At 48.3% G+C, this 18643-nt stretch overlaps 1 protein-coding gene across 1 annotated transcript in view; it reads right to left on the minus strand.

Moving 5' to 3' along the window:
• Nucleotides 1-4813: 4813 nt before the first annotated feature.
• The window catches only part of LOC138357231 (spidroin-1-like), a 50016-nt gene continuing 36186 nt past the window's right edge, over nt 4814-18643 (minus strand). Inside the window, exons 2-3 of the mRNA XM_069313891.1 lie at nt 6332-6441; nt 4814-6207 (exon numbers count right to left, since the gene is read on the minus strand). Coding sequence (XP_069169992.1) covers nt 4814-6207; nt 6332-6441 — 1504 coding nt within the window. The remainder of the gene's footprint in view (nt 6208-6331; nt 6442-18643) is intronic.

The following is an 18643-nucleotide window of genomic DNA, read 5'->3' on the forward strand; positions in this document are numbered from 1 at the left end:
TGCAAATATTATGAGAAGAATCAAGACAGATAATGATAGAGACTACTGGACGACCTGGACAAACTGGTGGAATGGTCTAGAAAATCGCAACTAAAGTTCAACTCAGGAAAGTGCAAATTAGACGAAGGGAGCAGGAGGCTGAACACAAGGTACCATCTGGGAGGTGAAATCCTACAAGAGTCAAATAAAGAGCAAGATCTGGGGGTTGATTTCACACCGAACCTGTCCCCAGAGGCCCACATCAAAAGGATATCCTCAACGGTATATGCTAGACTGGCCTAAATAGAACTGCCTTTAGAAACTTGTGTAAGGAATCGTTCAGGACCCTGTATACCATCTATGTCAGACCAATCCTGAAATGTGCAGACCTGGCTTGGAGTCCATACCTAATTAAACACAAGACAAAGTTAGAGAAGATTCAGCGCTATGCCACCAGACTCGTCCCGGAACTGAGAGGTATGAGCTACGAGGAAAGGCTATAGGAGCTGAAACTCACGTCCCTGGAAGACAAACGATTAAGGGGAGACATGATAACTACCTACAAAATTCTCAGGGGAATTAACAGGGTTGACAAAGACAAACTCTTTAGTACGGGCGGAACACGAACAAGGGGACACAGGTGGAAACTGAGTACCCAAATGAGCCACAGAGACATTAGAAAGAATTTTTTCAGTGTCAGAGTAGGTAACAGATGGAATGCATTAGGCAGTGATGTGGTGGAGGCTGACGCCATACACAGTTTCAAATGTAGATATGATAGTACCAAGTAGGCTCAGGAACCTGTACACCTGTTGATTGACAGTTGAAAGGCGGGACCAAAGACCCAAAGCTCAACCCCCGCAAGCACAGCTAGGTGAATACACACAGGAAACAGCCCGTAGCTGCTGTCTAACTCCCAGGTACCTATTTATTGCAAGGTGAACAGGCGCATCAGGGCGAAAGAAACTCTGCCCATTTGTTTCCGCTTTAGCTGGAATCGAATCCGGTCCCTTAGGATTACGAATCCCGATCGCTATCCACCCACACGTCAGACCCCGTCAGGGGCCTGACGTGTGGGTGTTATTACCTAAGTGTAGTTACAGGATGAGAGCTACGCTCGAGGTGTCCCGTCTTCCCAGCACTCTTTGTCATATAACGCTTTGAAACTACGGACGGTTTTGGCCTCCACCACCTTCTCACCTAACTTGTTCCAACCGTCTACCACTGTGTGTGTGTACTCACCTATTTGTACTCGCCTATTTGTGCTTGCAGGATCGAGCATTAACTCTTGGATCCCGCCTTTCGAGCATCGTTTGTTTATTGCAATGACTCCTGTCCTATTTCCCTATCATACCTGGTTTTAAAATTATGAATAGTATTTGCTTCCACAACCTGTTCCTTAAGTGCATTCCATTTTCCCACTACTCTCACGCTAAAAGAAAACTTCCTAACATCTCTGTGACTCATCTGAGTTTCCAGCTTCCACCCATGTCCCCTCGTTCTGTTACTATTCCGTGTGAACATTTCTTCTATTTCCACTCTGTCAATTCCCCTGAGTATTGTATACGTTCCTATCATGTCCCCCCTCTCCCTTCTTCTTTCTAGTGTCGTAAGGTTCAGTTCCTTCAGACGCTCTTCATATTCCATCCCTGGCAACTCTAGGACGAGCCTCGTCGCAAACTTCTGAACCTTTTCCAGTTTTCTTATGTGTTTCTTCTGGTGGGGGCTCCATGATGGGGCTGCATTGGTCTCACGTAGGCAGTTTAAAGCACCCCAAATGCCTCCTTCCTTAGGTTTCTGAAGGACGTACTAACTTTTGATAACGTAGAATTTGCTACTGTCGTTGTCCGCTGTCAGGGAGTGTCGGTGGGTGAGCAGACAGAACACTGGACGCGTGATCATGTGGTCCCGGGTTCGATCCCGGGCGCTGGCGAGAAACGATGGGCAGAGTTTCTTTCACCCTATGCCCCTGTTACCTAGCAGTAAAATAGGTACCTGGGTGTTAGTCAGCTGTCACGGGCTGCTTCCTGGGGGTGGAGGCCTGGTCGAGGACCGGGCCGCGGGGACACTAAAGCTCCGAAATCATCTCAAGATAACCTCAAGAAGAAGGTGAACCACTGTGGCGTCTCAATCAAGTCTCCCAATCCACTGATTTATCCAAGGTTATCTTGAGTTATCTTGAGATGATTTCGGGGCTTTTTAGTGTCCCCGCGGCCCGGTCCTCGACCAGGCCTCCACCCACAGGAAGCAGCCCGTGACAGCTGACTAACTCCCAGGTACCGATTCACTGCTAGGTAACAGGGGCGTTCAGGGTGAAAGAAACTTTGCCCATTTGTTTCTGCCTCGTGCGGGAATCGAACCCGCGCCACAGAATTACGAGTCCTGCGCGCTATCCACCAGGCTACGAGGCCCCTTAAGGTGGTTAATCCAACATAATGTTTCTTAGGTTAAAAGTGAAGACACTACAGTATCCTGTTGAAGGATACTTACACCATCCTATAATGGCTTCCTTAACGTTAGAGAACTCAAAATTGTATTGTGGGGTTAAACAGGATGTTCCTATTTCATCACTGGATTTTATTTTAAATTAAGATTGTGCAGAGAGGTTACACAGGAATACAAATGCAAGCAGAACTCCCTGGTATATTGCTGGTGTTCCTTGTAGCCGGCCTCCGAGATGATTATATATTTATAAAGGAATCAGTTGGAGGTGAGGGTACGAGTATGTAGATAATATTACACATCTGTCGCTACTGTTGTGCGGTCTATGGGCAGGTTTGGGGGCGGTGGTCACATTCAGGTCACATTCTCCCTGTGAGAATGGTATCCACACATACTGGTAGTGATCCACACATACTGGTAGTGATCCACACATACTGGTAGAGCTACCAGTGATCCACACATACTGGTAGAGCTACCAGTGATCCACACATACTGGTAGTGATCCACACATACTGGTAGTGATCCACACATACTGGTAGTGATCCACACACACTGGTAGAGCTACCAGGATCCATACACACTGGTAGTGATCCACACACACTGGTAGAGCTACCAGGATCCATACACACTGGTAGTGATCCACACACACTGGTAGAGCTACCAGGATCCATACACACTAGTAGTGATCCACACACACTGGTAGAGCTACCAGTGATCCACACACACAGGTAGAGCTACCAGGATCCATACATACTGGTAGATCTACCAGGATCCATACACACTGGTAGAGCTACCAGGATCCATACACACTGGTAGAGCTACCAGGATCCACACACACACTGGTAGAGCTACCAGTGATCCACACACACACTGGTAGAGCTACCAGTGATCCACACACACACTGGTAGAGCTACCAGTGATCCACACACACTGGTAGAGCTACCAGTGATCCACACACACTGGTAGAGCTACCAGGATCCACACACACTGGTAGAGCTACCAGTGATCCACACACACTGGTAGAGCTACCAGGATCCATACATACTGGTAGAGCTACCAGGATCCATACACACTGGTAGAGCTACCAGGATCCATACACACTGGTAGAGCTACCAGTGATCCACACACACTGGTAGAGCTACCAGGATCCATACACACTGGTAGAACTACCAGGATCCACACACACTGGTAGAACTACCAGGATCCACACACACTGGTAGAACTACCGGGATCCACACACACTGGTAGAGCTACCAGGATCCACAAACACACTGGTAGAGCTACCAGGATCCACACACACACTGGTAGAGCTACCAGTGATCCACACACACACTGGTAGAGCTACCAGGATCCACACACACACTGGTAGAGCTACCAGTGATCCACACACACTGGTAGAGCTACCAGTGATCCACACACACTGGTAGAGCTACCAGTGATCCACACACACACTGGTAGAGCTACCAGTGATCCACACACACACTGGTAGAGCTACCAGTGATCCACACACACACTGGTAGAGCTACCAGTGATCCACACACACACTGGTAGAGCTACCAGTGATCCACACACACACTGGTAGAGCTACCAGTGATCCACACACACACTGGTAGAGCTACCAGTGATCCACACACACACTGGTAGAGCTACCAGTGATCCACACACACACTGGTAGAGCTACTAGTGATCCACACACACACTGGTAGAGCTACCAGTGATCCACACACACACTGGTAGAGCTACCAGTGATCCACACACACACTGGTAGAGCTACCAGTGATCCACACACACACTGGTAGAGCTACCAGTGATCCACACACACACTGGTAGAGCTACCAGTGATCCACACACACACTGGTAGAGCTACCAGTGATCCACACACACACTGGTAGAGCTACCAGTGATCCACACACACACTGGTAGAGCTACCAGTGATCCACACACACACTGGTAGAGCTACCAGTGATCCACACACACACTGGTAGAGCTACCAGGATCCACACACACTGGTAGAGCTACCAGGATCCACACACACTGGTAGAGCTACCAGGATCCACAAACTGGTAGAGCTACCAGGATCCAAACACACTGGTAGAGCTACCGACTACGCAATCCACCTAATGCGATTGATCCATATGATATTTCAACATTATTTTATTCCATCTTCTTCAGAAATTGACGCCTCAGTAATGTTGACAAAGACTATGCGCCTGTTGAACGCTCCAGTAATTACCTAAGTGTAATTACTTAAGTGTAATTACCTAAGTGTAGTTACAGGATGAGAGCTACGTTGGTCCGGGTAGCGGGTTGGTCCGGGTAGCGGGTTGGTCCGGGAAGCCGGTTGGTCCGGGTAGCGGGTTGGTCCGGGTAGCCGGTTGACTCGCTACCCGGGTCAACCGGCCTTCCCTATAGGCGGGAGTTCGGCCTTAACACAAGTGGGAACCAAATATACGGCCAACACTTCTCCCTGGCCGCCTGTGTTTGCATCATCACCAGCTGCAACATCACCACCTGCAACATCACCAGCTGCATCATCACCACCTGCAACATCACCAGCTGCAACATCACCAGCTGCATCATCACCAGCTGCAACATCACCAGCTGCAACATCACCAGCTGCAACATCACCAGCTGCAACATCACCAGCTGCATCATCACCAGCTGCAACATCACCAGCTGCAACATCACCAGCTGCATCATCACCAGCTGCATCATCACCAGCTGCAACATCACCAGCTGCAACATCACCAGCTGCATCATCACCAGCTGCAACATCACCAGCTGCATCATCACCAGCTGCATCATCACCAGCTGCATCATCACCAGCTGCAACATCACCAGCTGCATCATCACCAGCTGCATCATCACCAGCTGCATCATCACCAGCTGCAACATCACCAGCTGCAACATCACCAGCTGCATCATCACCAGCTGCATCATCACCAGCTGCATCATCACCAGCTGCATCATCACCAGCTGCAACATCACCAGCTGCATCATCACCAGCTGCATCATCACCAGCTGCATCATCACCAGCTGCAACATCACCAGCTGCAACATCACCAGCTGCATCATCACCAGCTGCATCATCACCAGCTGCAACATCACCAGCTGCAACATCACCAGCTGCAACATCACCAGCTGCAACATCACCAGCTGCATCATCACCAGCTGCATCATCACCAGCTGCAACATCACCAGCTGCATCATCACCAGCTGCATCATCACCAGCTGCAACATCACCAGCTGCATCATCACCAGCTGCAACATCACCAGCTGCAACATCACCAGCTGCAACATCACCAGCTGCATCATCACCAGCTGCAACATCACCAGCTGCATCATCACCAGCTGCATCATCACCAGCTGCAACATCACCAGCTGCAACATCACCAGCTGCAACATCACCAGCTGCAACATCACCAGCTGCAACATCACCAGCTGCATCATCACCAGCTGCATCATCACCAGCTGCAACATCACCAGCTGCATCATCACCAGCTGCATCATCACCAGCTGCAACATCACCAGCTGCATCATCACCAGCTGCAACATCACCAGCTGCATCATCACCAGCTGCATCATCACCAGCTGCATCATCACCAGCTGCATCATCACCAGCTGCATCATCACCAGCTGCAACATCACCAGCTGCAACATCACCAGCTGCAACATCACCAGCTGCAACATCACCAGCTGCAACATCACCAGCTGCAACATCACCAGCTGCAACATCACCAGCTGCAACATCACCAGCTGCAACATCACCAGCTGCAACATCACCAGCTGCAACATCACCACCGGCCCACACAGGTAATGCGAGGAGTAGTGATGTGTGTTATAACACAGCTCAAAACCGTTGTTTTTTTTAGTTATTGTGTAATTTATTGATATATACAAGAGTTGTTACCTTCTTGTACAGCCACTGGCACACGTAGCGTCTCGGGCAGGTCCTTAATCTTAATTTTATCTGGAATACCACCCGCCAAGTTGTTTGATAAGCGGGTACCCCATTCACTGCTGGGTGAACAGAGGCGTACAGTTAAGGATTGACGTCTAGGCAATTCTCCTTCCCGGCCAGGATACGAACCTAGGCCAAGTCGCACTCGGAGCGCAGGGCGAGTGTCTTAACAGTGCGCCACGGACAGCGCGTCGAGGCGACAGTTCAAATTCAAGTTTAAATATGTTTATTGAGGTATAAATTAGACACAAAGTAGCTCATGAGGTAGCTCAAGCTGTTCTCACCCCGTTCAGTAGAACGTGTTCAATGTGTATAACAGAGGCGGCCAAATGAACTGTGTCAGATATTGGTGTTTACTCAACTCAGATTTAGACAGAGTTCTGTTTTGGTTGTCATTGACATGTATAGAAGGAGTGCTGGGATGGTTGTTCTACCCCAGATGGGGATGACAGTTTAATATGAAGGAGAAGCTTCACAGATCCCACATTTGTGTTTTAACATGACTATTATTACTGCTGAATTTAATGTACATTTTTTAGAGTTTTTCTATTTACTTTAAGAAGCGTCATAAGAAAACTAATCAGAGAGAAGAGTAACTGTGGCGCCGAGGGGTGTTTAGGTCTCTCGAGGGACACCATCTTAATCCCGGTTTATAGTCCGGGTTCACGATACAGGTCTTGTCACTGCTACAATTACATCAATTTCACAAGTTCCAATGGGGATATCCGGGCTTCGATTTGCATCCACAAAACATCAATATCTCTCAAACACGCTAGGCTACAGGTGTACAGTAATTCTCACCCAGACGTCTGCTGCTGTAGCGAGGCGTGTGACAGTCTTCACTATGCTGGGGTCTTAAGTGTGCAATATGTCTCCCAGAGTCTACCACCAACTGTTCAGATGCTCCCAGGCCTACCAGACTGGGCTAGACTGGTGTGCCGGTCACGGACGCCACTCAATGTTGACATAGAATCGATTGTACGAACATGTCGCTCACTCCGAACACCGACTCGTGATTCACATCACCCTCAGCGCGAGCACAAGTGGCCGACGACTGCGGTAATCACCATCTCGACAGTTGTGGATGCACTTACCACAGGCAGAAGGAAAGTACTGATGACTGAATCACATTCAGATGGTAGCTGGTGATGGTCCATGTTTTGGTGAATGGCTGCCTACTACCCCATGCAATTGTTCCAGTTGTCTCGTGTCCTTGTTCACTCGTGTCCTTGTTCACTCGTGTCCTTGTTCACTCGTGTCCTTGTTCACTCGTGTCCTTGTTCACTCGTGTCCTTGTTCACTCGTGTCCTTGTTCACTCGTGTCCTTGTTCACTCGTGTCCTTGTTCACTCGTGTCCTTGTTCAGGGTCGCGTGTCTGTTAGGACCATAGCTGCCCCACGCAATTGTTCTCGATAACGTCCTTGTGTTGTTGTTTGTTATTACGAGTGAACATGGGTTGGTGTCGTTATCAGTGGTGCAGTGATAATTGTGGCAGCATTACTTGTTGTACCGCCAGACTCCGCCACCCCCCATGCTCTGTCTTGGCCGGTGTAGAGGGAACACTGCGTTGTGCGGCCGCTGGCCTGTTCACAATGAATGATTTTTGCGCTCGATTTACGTTGGCTGGCTTGCCAACGTCAGCGATTCTGTATATGAATACACCAATCAGAGGGTAGCAGCTTTTTGGCATATCCATCTGATTGGTTCGGTCGCGGGGTTTATATGACATCACTGAGAGGGGGCGGGGTGAGTTTGCAATTAATTGCAGCCATGTACAGAAACGGGTCAGGTTCCGATGCTTTCCGCTATTCACCTTACATGAGTACCATTCCGCTCCACCCACGATATCAGCTCCACCCATGAGCTATGATCAACCACAATACGTTTTCCCATGACCTTGTGTGGCACGTTGGCTATCATACTATATCTAGAATCGAAATGATAACAGCTCTCCAGAGAGACCACAGCTTGATGGTTATCTTGAGATGATTTCGGGGCTTTAGTGTCCCCGCGGCCCGGTCCTTGACCAGGCCTCCACCCCCAGGAAGCAGCCTGTGACAGCTGACCCAGGTACCTATTTTACTGCTAGGTAACAGGGGCATAGAATGAAAGAAACTTTGCCCATTATTTCTCGCCGGCGCCCGGGATAGACCCCGGGACCACAGGATCACAAGTCCAGCGTGCTGTCCGCTCGGCTGACCGGCTCCCGGCTACCGGCTCCCGGCTGACCGGCTCCCGGCTACCTTATGGTAGTCCAATCTAAATACTATCCATATCTACTTGCACATTAAGTAAAGAAGTGACCTTGCATCTTGGCTGCGCACTTTAGCTGAGGAATATACGCATTCTGACGCACGTTAAGGGGGGAAGGGGTGCGGAAGGGCATATACCAACCCGTTCTCGCAAATTCGTATAGTCAATATTGACTTATTAAATAAGTGCATAGGTGACATACTAAACATAATAGATACCCTTAAAAAGCTTCATAGAAAACGCCGACCTTACCTAACCTTGTTAGTATGTTAAGATAAGCATCTTATAGCTTCGTAATTAAAATTGTTACTTAACTTATTATAGGTATAGGTTAAGTAATAATTGTAATTACGAAGCAATAAGATGCTTATCTTAACATACTCACAAGGTTAGGTAAGGTCGGTGTTTTCTATGAAGCTTTTTAAGGGTATCTATTATGTTTAGTATATCACCTATGCACGTAGTTAATAAGTCAATATTGACTATACGAATTTGCGAGAACGGGTTGCATATACTTATATATTCTTGGATTCAGTGCTTGAAATTCCTTAAGGTATATTCCATGACTGGAGACATACAACTGGAGGACTTAATAAATAACGAGACCAGTGATTCGATGAAATATGTCCCCAAACTTGATAACCCAATCCCCGGCAGCACTCGGTGAAGAGTCTGACGACTTCTAATAATTTTGAAAAGTGTGGTCTAGTGGGTTAAGAACTGGATACACTAAGGTGCATTATTGTTATATATATATATATATATATATATATATATATATATATATATATTATTAAATATGACCGAAAAAGTAAGATTAATAATTCTAACACGAATTTTCTCAATCTTTCGTACATTACGCTTCACTGTTGGAGGTAAATCAAAAATCAATTCTCCAAAATTCATTTTTATTTCTAGTCTGACGCGACACGGGCGCGTTTCGTAAAACTTATTACATTTTCAAAGACTTTAGTTCACAAATACACAACTGAATAGAACTTACGTATCTCCGATTTTATATCTACATTTGAGTGAGGTGGATGGGGTGATGTGGCATTAACACAAGACAGAACAAAGTGTGGTATTAATAGGGTATTAATTTCATCAACACAAGACAGAACAAGAGTATTAATAGGGTATTAATTTCATCAACACAAGACAGAACACGAAGCAATGGATATTGAATAGAAGTGTTTGTAGAAAGCCTATTGGTCCATGTTTCTTGATGCTTCTATATTGGAGCGGAGTCTTGAGGTGGGTAGAATATAGTTGTGCAATAATTGGCTGTTGATTGCTGGTGTTGACTTCTTGATGTGTAGTGCCTCGCAAACGTCAAGCCGCCTGCTATCGCTGTATCTATCGATGATTTCTGTGTTGTTTACTAGGATTTCTCTGGCGATGGTTTGGTTGTGGGAAGAGATTATATGTTCCTTAATGGAGCCCTGTTGCTTATGCATCGTTAAACGCCTAGAAAGAGATGTTGTTGTCTTGCCTATATACTGGGTTTTTTGGAGCTTACAGTCCCCAAGTGGGCATTTGAAGGCATAGACGACGTTAGTCTCTTTTAAAGCGTTCTGTTTTGTGTCTGGAGAGTTTCTCATGAGTAGGCTGGCCGTTTTTCTGGTTTTATAGTAAATCGTCAGTTGTATCCTCTGATTTTTGTCTGTAGGGATAACGTTTCTATTAACAATATCTTTCAGGACCCTTTCCTCCGTTTTATGAGCTGTGGAAAAGAAGTTCCTGTAAAATAGTCTAATAGGGGGTATAGGTGTTGTGTTAGTTGTCTCTTCAGAGGTTGCATGGCTTTTCACTTTCCTTCTTATGATGTCTTCGACGAACACAACACCTATACCCCCTATTAGACTATTTTACAGGAACTTCTTTTCCACAGCTCATAAAACGGAGGAAAGGGTCCTGAAAGATATTGTTAATAGAAACGTTATCCCTACAGACAAAAATCAGAGGATACAACTGACGATTTACTATAAAACCAGAAAAACGGCCAGCCTACTCATGAGAAACTCTCCAGACACAAAACAGAACGCTTTAAAAGAGACTAACGTCGTCTATGCCTTCAAATGCCCACTTGGGGACTGTAAGCTCCAAAAAACCCAGTATATAGGCAAGACAACAACATCTCTTTCTAGGCGTTTAACGATGCATAAGCAACAGGGCTCCATTAAGGAACATATAATCTCTTCCCACAACCAAACCATCGCCAGAGAAATCCTAGTAAACAACACAGAAATCATCGATAGATACAGCGATGGCAGGCGGCTTGACGTTTGCGAGGCACTACACATCAAGAAGTCAACACCAGCAATCAACAGCCAATTATTGCACAACTATATTCTACCCACCTCAAGACTCCGCTCCAATATAGAAGCATCAAGAAATATGGACCAATAGGCTTTCTACAAACACTTCTATTCAATACCCATTGTTTGTGTTCTGTCTTGTGTTGATACTTTTAATACCCTATTAATATCCCCTTTTGTTCTGTCTTGTGTTAATGCCACATCACCCCTCCCACCTCACTCAAATGTAGATATAAAATCGGAGATACGTAAGTTCTATTCAGTTGTGTATTTGTGAACTAAAAGTCTTTGAAAATGTAATAAGTTTTACGAAACGCGCCCGTGTCGCGTCAGACTAGAAATAAAAATGAATTTTGGAGAATTGATTTTTGATTTACCTCCAACAGTGAAGCGTAATGTACGAAAGATTGAGAAAATTCGTGTTAGAATTATTAATCTTACTTTTTCGGTCATATTTAATAATATATATATATATATATATATATATATATATATATATATATATATATATAATGTCGTACCTAATAGCCAGAACGCACTTCTCAGCCTACTATTCAAGGCCCGATTTGCCTAATAAGCCAAGTTTTCATGAATTAATGTTTTTTCGTCTACCTAACCTACCTAACCTAACCTAACCTAGCTTTTTTTGGCTCCCTAACCTAACCTTACCTATAAATATAGGTTAGGTTAGGTTAGGTAGGGTTGGTTAGGTTCGGTCATATATCTACGTTAATTTTAACTCCAATAAAAAAAAAATTGACCTCATACATAGAGAAAAGGGTTGCTTTATCATTTCATAAGAAAAAAATTATAGTAAGTATATTAATTCAGGAAAACTTGGCTTATTAGGCAAATCGGGCCTTGAATAGTAGGCTGAGAAGTGAGTTCTGGCTACTAGGTACGACATATATATATATATAATATATATATATATATATATATATATATATATATATATATATATATATATATATATATATATATATATATATATATATATATATGTCATACCTAGTAGCCAGAACGCACTTCTCAGCCTACTATGCAAGGCCCGATTTGCCTAATAAGCTAAGTTTTCATGAATTAATATATTTTCTCTATTTTTTTTCTTATGAAATGATAAAGCAACCCATTTCATTATGTATGAGGTCAATTTTTTTTTATTGGAGTTAAAATTAACGTAGTTATATGACCGAACCTAACCAACCCTACCTATCCTAACCTAACCTATCTTTATAGGTTAGGTTAGGTAGCCGAGAAAGTTAAGTTAGGTTAGGTAGGTTAGGTAGTCGAAAAACAATTCATGAAACTTGGCTTATTAGGCAAATTGGGCCTTGCATAGTAGGCTGAGAAGTGCGTTCTGGCTACTAGGTACGACATTATATATATATATATATATATATAATGTCGTACCTAGTAGCCAGAACGCACTTCTCAGCCTACTATGCAAGGCCCAATTTGCCTAATAAGCCAAGTTTCATGAATTGTTTTTCGACTACCTAACCTACCTAACCTAACTTAACTTTCTCGGCTACCTAACCTAACCTATAAAGATAGGTTAGGTTAGGATAGGTAGGGTTGGTTAGGTTCGGTCATATAACTACGTTAATTTTAACTCCAATAAAAAAAAATTGACCTCATACATAATGAAATGGGTTGCTTTATCATTTCATAAGAAAAAAAATAGAGAAAATATATTAATTCATGAAAACTTAGCTTATTAGGCAAATCGGGCCTTGCATAGTAGGCTGAGAAGTGCGTTCTGGCTACTAGGTATGACATATATATATATATATATATATATATATATATATATATATATATATATATATATATATATATATATATATTGCATAATGTTTATGCAATATTTATATTTAATTTGCTAGATATATTTAAGCCTTTCATCCATTTATAAATGAAACAAACTTTTCTACATAAAAAGGTTTGTTAAAAAATAAATCAGTTAGCCACATATGTTCGGGGTTATATAGGCTTAATTAAAGGCAAACGGGCAATTATATCATAAAATCTTTTCCAAGCAGCACTGGTACGTATTCGTATATTTGAGATCGAGGACAGTTCCCATGCCAATCCCATTTGTATTCGAATAAAAATTACTATTGAATGCAAAAGCTAGCAATTTTTTTGATCAGTTTTAAGAGCAATTTTGCATCCATTTATATTCCCAATGGCCTAGCAATGTCCAAAATAACCGGTGCTTTTTGTTTAACTATGTATAAGGTAATTGAACTATGCTATATGGCAACTCTTGGGTCTTTTGATGTATTGATGAGTTTAGAACCCGAATCATCTGAATTTTTTTTTTATATTATTTCCCAGATATAAAGTATCTCCTTAGCAATGGGGAATGAATTGTACTGATGAGCCAATACTTTGTACTTGATATCTTAGCTGATATCTTGGGTGGGAAGCTGTGACACCTGCATGCCAAAGGTGTACAGCGATCCCAATTATGGCCAACCAGTCTGACTGTCAGAATTGCAGGGCATTAGAAAACGAGGCTTTGTCATCATGATGGTTGCTGATGCAACTGTTCACCCTGATGCACCTATTCACCAAGCAGTAAATAGGTACCTTGGAGTTAGCCAGCTGCTACGGGCTGCTTCCTGGGGGTGTGTAACAAAAAGGAGGCCTGGTCGAGGACCGGGCCGCGGGGACGCTAAGCCCCGAAATCATCTCAAGATAGATTACCTGACATGTATTTGTGGATCATGTGAGTTACGACAGGTGGCAAATTAAAGGCTGAATCAGTTGTTTAATGTGACACCTGGCTGATGCTTCAGATGGAGAAGACAAAGGTGGTGACAAACACTTCAGGCTGATCAAGGTGCTCTGTTCTGATGAGAAGACTGCAGGTGTAGGGCTCAGTTAGAGCTCTGGGTGACCTTTGGACTCTCAGGGTGTGTGTCTAACCTGTCCTCCTGCAACCTGTCCTCCTACAACCTGTCCTCTTACAACCTATCCTCCTACAACCTGTCCTCCTACAACCTGTCCTCCTGCAACCTGTCCTCCTGCAACCTGTCCTCCCACAACCTGTCCTCTTGCAACCTGTCCTCTTACAGCCTGTCCTCCTGCAGCCTGTCCTCTTACAGCCTGTCCTCTTACAGCCTGTCCTCTTACAGCCTGTCCTCTTACAGCCTGTCCTCCTGCAACCTGTCCTCTTACAGCCTGTTCTCTTACAGCCTGTCCTCTTACAGCCTGTCCTCTTACAGCCTGTCCTCTTACAGCCTGTCCTCTTACAGCCTGTCCTCTTACAGCCTGTCCTCCCACAACCTGCCCTCCTACAACCTGCCTTTCCACAACCTGCCCTCACACAACCTGTCCTCCCACAACCTGCCCTCCCACAACCTGTCCTCCCACAACCTGTCCTCCCACAACCTGTCCTCCCACAACCTGTCCTCCTACAACCTGTCCTCCCACAACCTGTCCTCCCACAACCTGTCCTCCTACAACCTGTCCTCCCACAACCTCTCCTCCTATAACCTGTCCTCCCACAACCTGTCCTCCCACAACCTGTCCTCCTACAACCTGTCCTCCCACAACCTGTCCTCCCACAACCTGTCCTCCTGCAACCTGTCCTCTTACAGCCTGTCCTCCTGCAGCCTGTCCTCTTACAGCCTGTCCTCTTACAGCCTGTCCTCTTACAGCCTGTCCTCCTGCAACCTGTCCTCTTACAGCCTGTTCTCTTACAGCCTGTCCTCTTACAGCCTGTCCTCTTACAGCCTGTCCTCTTACAGCCTGTCCTCTTACAGCCTGTCCTCCTACAACCTGTCCTCCCACAACCTCTCCTCCTATAACCTGTCCTCCCACAACCTGTCCTCCCACAACCTGTCCTCCCACAACCTGTCCTCCTACAACCTGTCCTCCCACAACCTGTCCTCCCACAACCTGTCCTCCCACAACCTGTCCTCCTACAACCTGTCCTCCCACAACCTGTCCTCCTACAACCTGTCCTCCCACAACCTGTCCTCCCACAACCTGTCCTCCCACAACCTGTCCTCCTACAACCTGTCCTCCTACAAAGAACGTCGCTTTTCGCTCGTATGCGTTACATAAGGCCCAAAAATGGTCGTACTAGAAAATGGAAGCGGCTGGCGAAAGTGACGTACTGTCCCGTTTTCTGTTTTGGGTCCTCTGGTAGGTTAGGAGAGACTACTTTAAATTTTCTTGACGCTGGAACCCTCAGGAGGATGGACTAGCATGTGGTACTGGTGTTTCTGAGAGCTCGCACGTCCTCTCTGCAGGTCAATTTCACCTATCATGATTCCGTTCAATTACCACTGCGGGCTCACCATAGCCCGTGCTACTTGGAGCTCTTTGTTCCAGGTAGCGAATCTTAAACAACAACAACAACGTTCAATTATTTTTGGCTGTGATTATGAAGGTTTGAGACATATTGCTGCTACTCTTTCGTGTTTCCCTCGAGCGGGAAGCTGGATTCAATTGTCTTCTCTGGGAAAAATCATTTATGGCTTTATGACTAAAGACTCAAGTATTTAATCTCTCCTTGGAGGGAGAACTGGAGATGCGTTGACTCCTGAGAGTTTGGGAAATATGTGAACAGGTTCTCGAAGACGTTGTGGATACTATTGAAGAAGGTAAGTTTCTTTACTTAGCAGTAACAGTTAACGAAGATTGGGGGTATCTAGGGAAGGAGGAGGGGGGGGGGTTATCTTGAGGTTATCTTGAGATGATTTCGGGGCTTTTTTAGTGTCCCCGCGGCCCGGTCCTCGACCAGGCCTCCACCCCCAGGAAGCAGCCCGTGACAGCTGACTAACACCCAGGTACCTATTTTACTGCTAGGTAACAGGGGCATAGGGTGAAAGAAACTCTGCCCAATGTTTCTCGCCGGCGCCTGGGATCGAACCCAGGACCACAGGATCACAAGTCCAGCGTGCTGTCCGCTCGGCCGACCGGCTCCCAGAGTTTCCGGAGTGGAGTTTCCGGCCGTGTGGGTTGGTGAGTGGGGGTGTGTGGGTTAGTGAGGGGGGTGTGGGTTGGTGAGTGGGGGTGTGGGTTAGTGAGGGGGGGGGTGTGGGTTGGTGAGTGGGGGTGTGGGTTGGTGAGGGGTGTGTGGGTTGGTGAGGGGGGTGTGTGGGTTGGTGAGGGGGGGTGTGTTGGTTGGTGAGGGGGGTGTGTTGGTTGGTGAGGGGGGGGTGGGTGGGTTGGTGAGGGGGTGTGTGTGGGTTGGTGAGGGGGTGTGTTGGTTGGTGAGGGGGGGGGTGTGGGTTGGTGAGGGGGTGTGGGGGTTGGTGAGGGGGGGTGTGGGTTGGTGAGGGGGGGGGTGTTGGTTGGTGAGGGCGGTGTGTTGGTTGGTGAGGGGGGGGTGTGGGTTGGTGAGGGGGTGTGTGTGGGTTGGTGAGGGGGTGTGTGTGGGTTGGTGAGGGGGGTGTGTTGGTTGGTGAGGGGGGGGTGTGGGTTGATGAGGGGGGTGTGTGTGGGTTGGTGATGGGGTGTGTGTTGGTTGGTGAAGGGGGTGTGTGGGTTAGTGAGGGGGGTGTGGGTTGGTGAGTGGGGGTGTGTGGGTTAGTGAGGGGGGTGTGGGTTGGTGAGTGGGGGTGTGGGTTAGTGAGGGGGGGTGTGGGTTGGTGAGTGGGGGTGTGGGTTGGTGAGGGGTGTGTGGGTTGGTGAGGGGGGTGTGTGGGTTGGTGAGGGGGGGTGTGTTGGTTGGTGAGGGGGGTGTGTTGGTTGGTGAGGGGGGGGTGGGTGGGTTGGTGAGGGGGTGTGTGTGGGTTGGTGAGGGGGTGTGTTGGTTGGTGAGGGGGGGGGGTGTGGGTTGGTGAGGGGGTGTGGGGGTTGGTGAGGGGGGGTGTGGGTTGGTGAGGGGGGGGTGTTGGTTGGTGAGGGCGGTGTGTTGGTTGGTGAGGGGGGGGTGTGGGTTGGTGAGGGGGTGTGTGTGGGTTGGTGAGGGGGGTGTGTTGGTTGGTGAGGGGGGGTGTGGGTTGATGAGGGGGGTGTGTGTGGGTTGGTGATGGGGTGTGTGTTGGTTGGTGAAGGGGGTGTGTGGGTTAATGAGGGGGGGTGTGTGGGTTGGTGAGTGGGGTGTGTGGGTTGGTAAGGGGGGTGTGGGTTGGTGAGGGGTGTGTGGGTTGGTGAGGGGGGTGTGTGGGTTGGTGAGGGGGGGTGTGTTGGTTGGTGAGGGCGGTGTGTTGGTTGGTGAGGGGGGGGTGTGGGTTGGTGAGGGGGTGTGTGTGGGTTGGTGAGGGGGGTGTGTTGGTTGGTGAGGGGGGGGTGTGGGTTGATGAGGGGGGTGTGTGTGGGTTGGTGATGGGGTGTGTGTTGGTTGGTGAAGGGGGTGTGTTGGTTGCTGAGGGGGGTGTGGGTTGGTGAGGGGGGTGTGGGTTGGTGAGGGGGGGTGTGGGTTGGTGAGTGGGGGTGTGTGGGTTGGTGAGTGGGGGTGTGTGGGTTGGTAAGGGGGGTGTGTGGGTTGGTGAGGGGGGTGTGTGGGTTGGTGAGGGGGGTGTGTGTTGGTGAGGGGGGGTGTGGGTTGGTGAGGGGGGGGGTGGGGGGTGGTGAGGGGGGTGTGGGTTGGTGAGGGGTGTGTGGGTTGGTGAGGGGGGGTGTGGGTTGGTGAGGGGGGTGTGGGTTGGTGAGGGGGGGGTGTGGGTTGGTGAGGGGGGGTGTGTTGGTGAGGGGGTGTGGGTTGGTGAGGGGTGTGTGGGTTGGTGAGGGGTGTGTGGGTTGGTGAGGGGGGTGTGTGGGTTGGTGAGGGGGGGTGTGTGGGTTGGTGAGGGGGGGTGTGGGTTGGTGAGGGGGTGTGTGTGGGTTGGTGAGGGGGGTGTGTTGGTTGGTGAGGGGTGTGTGGGTTGGTGAAGGGGGTGTGGGTTGGTGAGGGGTGTGTGGGTTGGTGAGGGGGTGTGTGGGTTGGTGAGGGGTGTGTGGGTTGGTGAGGGGGTGTGTGGGTTGGTGAAGGGGGTGTGTGGGTTGGTGAAGGGGGTGTGGGTTGGTGAGGGGGTGTGTGGGTTGGTGAAGGGGGTGTGTGGGTTGGTGAGGGGGGTGTGGGTTGGTGAGGGGGGTGTGGGTTGGTGAGGGGGGTGTGGGTTGGTGAGGGGGTGTGTGGGTTGGTGAAGGGGGTGTGGGTTGGTGAGGGGGGGGGTGTGTTGGTTGGTGAGGGGGGTGTGTTGGTTGGTGAGGGAGGGTGTGGGTTGGTGAGGGGGTGTGTGTGGGTTGGTGAGGGGGGTGTGTTGGTTGGTGAGGGGGGGTGTGGGTTGATGAGGGGGTGTGTGTGGGTTGGTGATGGGGTGTGTGTTGGTTGGTGAGGGGGGTGTGTTGGTTGCTGAGGGGGGTGTGTGGGTTGGTGAGGGGGGGTGTGGGTTGGTGAGTGGGGGTGTGTGGGTTGGTAAGGGGGGTGTGTGGGTTGGTGAGGGGGGTGTGTGTTGGTGAGGGGGGGGGTGGGGGTTGGTGAGGGGGGGGGTGTGGGTTGGTGTGGGGTGTGTGGGTTGGTAAGGGGGGGTGTGGGTTGGTGAGGGGGGGGTGTGGGTTGGTGAGGGGGGGTGTGGGTTGGTGAGGGGGGGTGTGGGTTGGTGAGGGGGGGTGTGGGTTGGTGAGGGGGGGTGTGGGTTGGTGAGGGGGGTGTGTGTTGGTGAGGGGTGTGGGTTGGTGAGGGGGGTGTGGGTTGGTGAGGGGGTGTGTGGGTTGGTGAGGGGGGGTGTGGGTTGGTGACGGG

The sequence above is a fragment of the Procambarus clarkii genome, chromosome 76 (assembly GCF_040958095.1).
Source record: "Procambarus clarkii isolate CNS0578487 chromosome 76, FALCON_Pclarkii_2.0, whole genome shotgun sequence".
Lineage (NCBI taxonomy): Eukaryota > Metazoa > Arthropoda > Malacostraca > Decapoda > Cambaridae > Procambarus > Procambarus clarkii.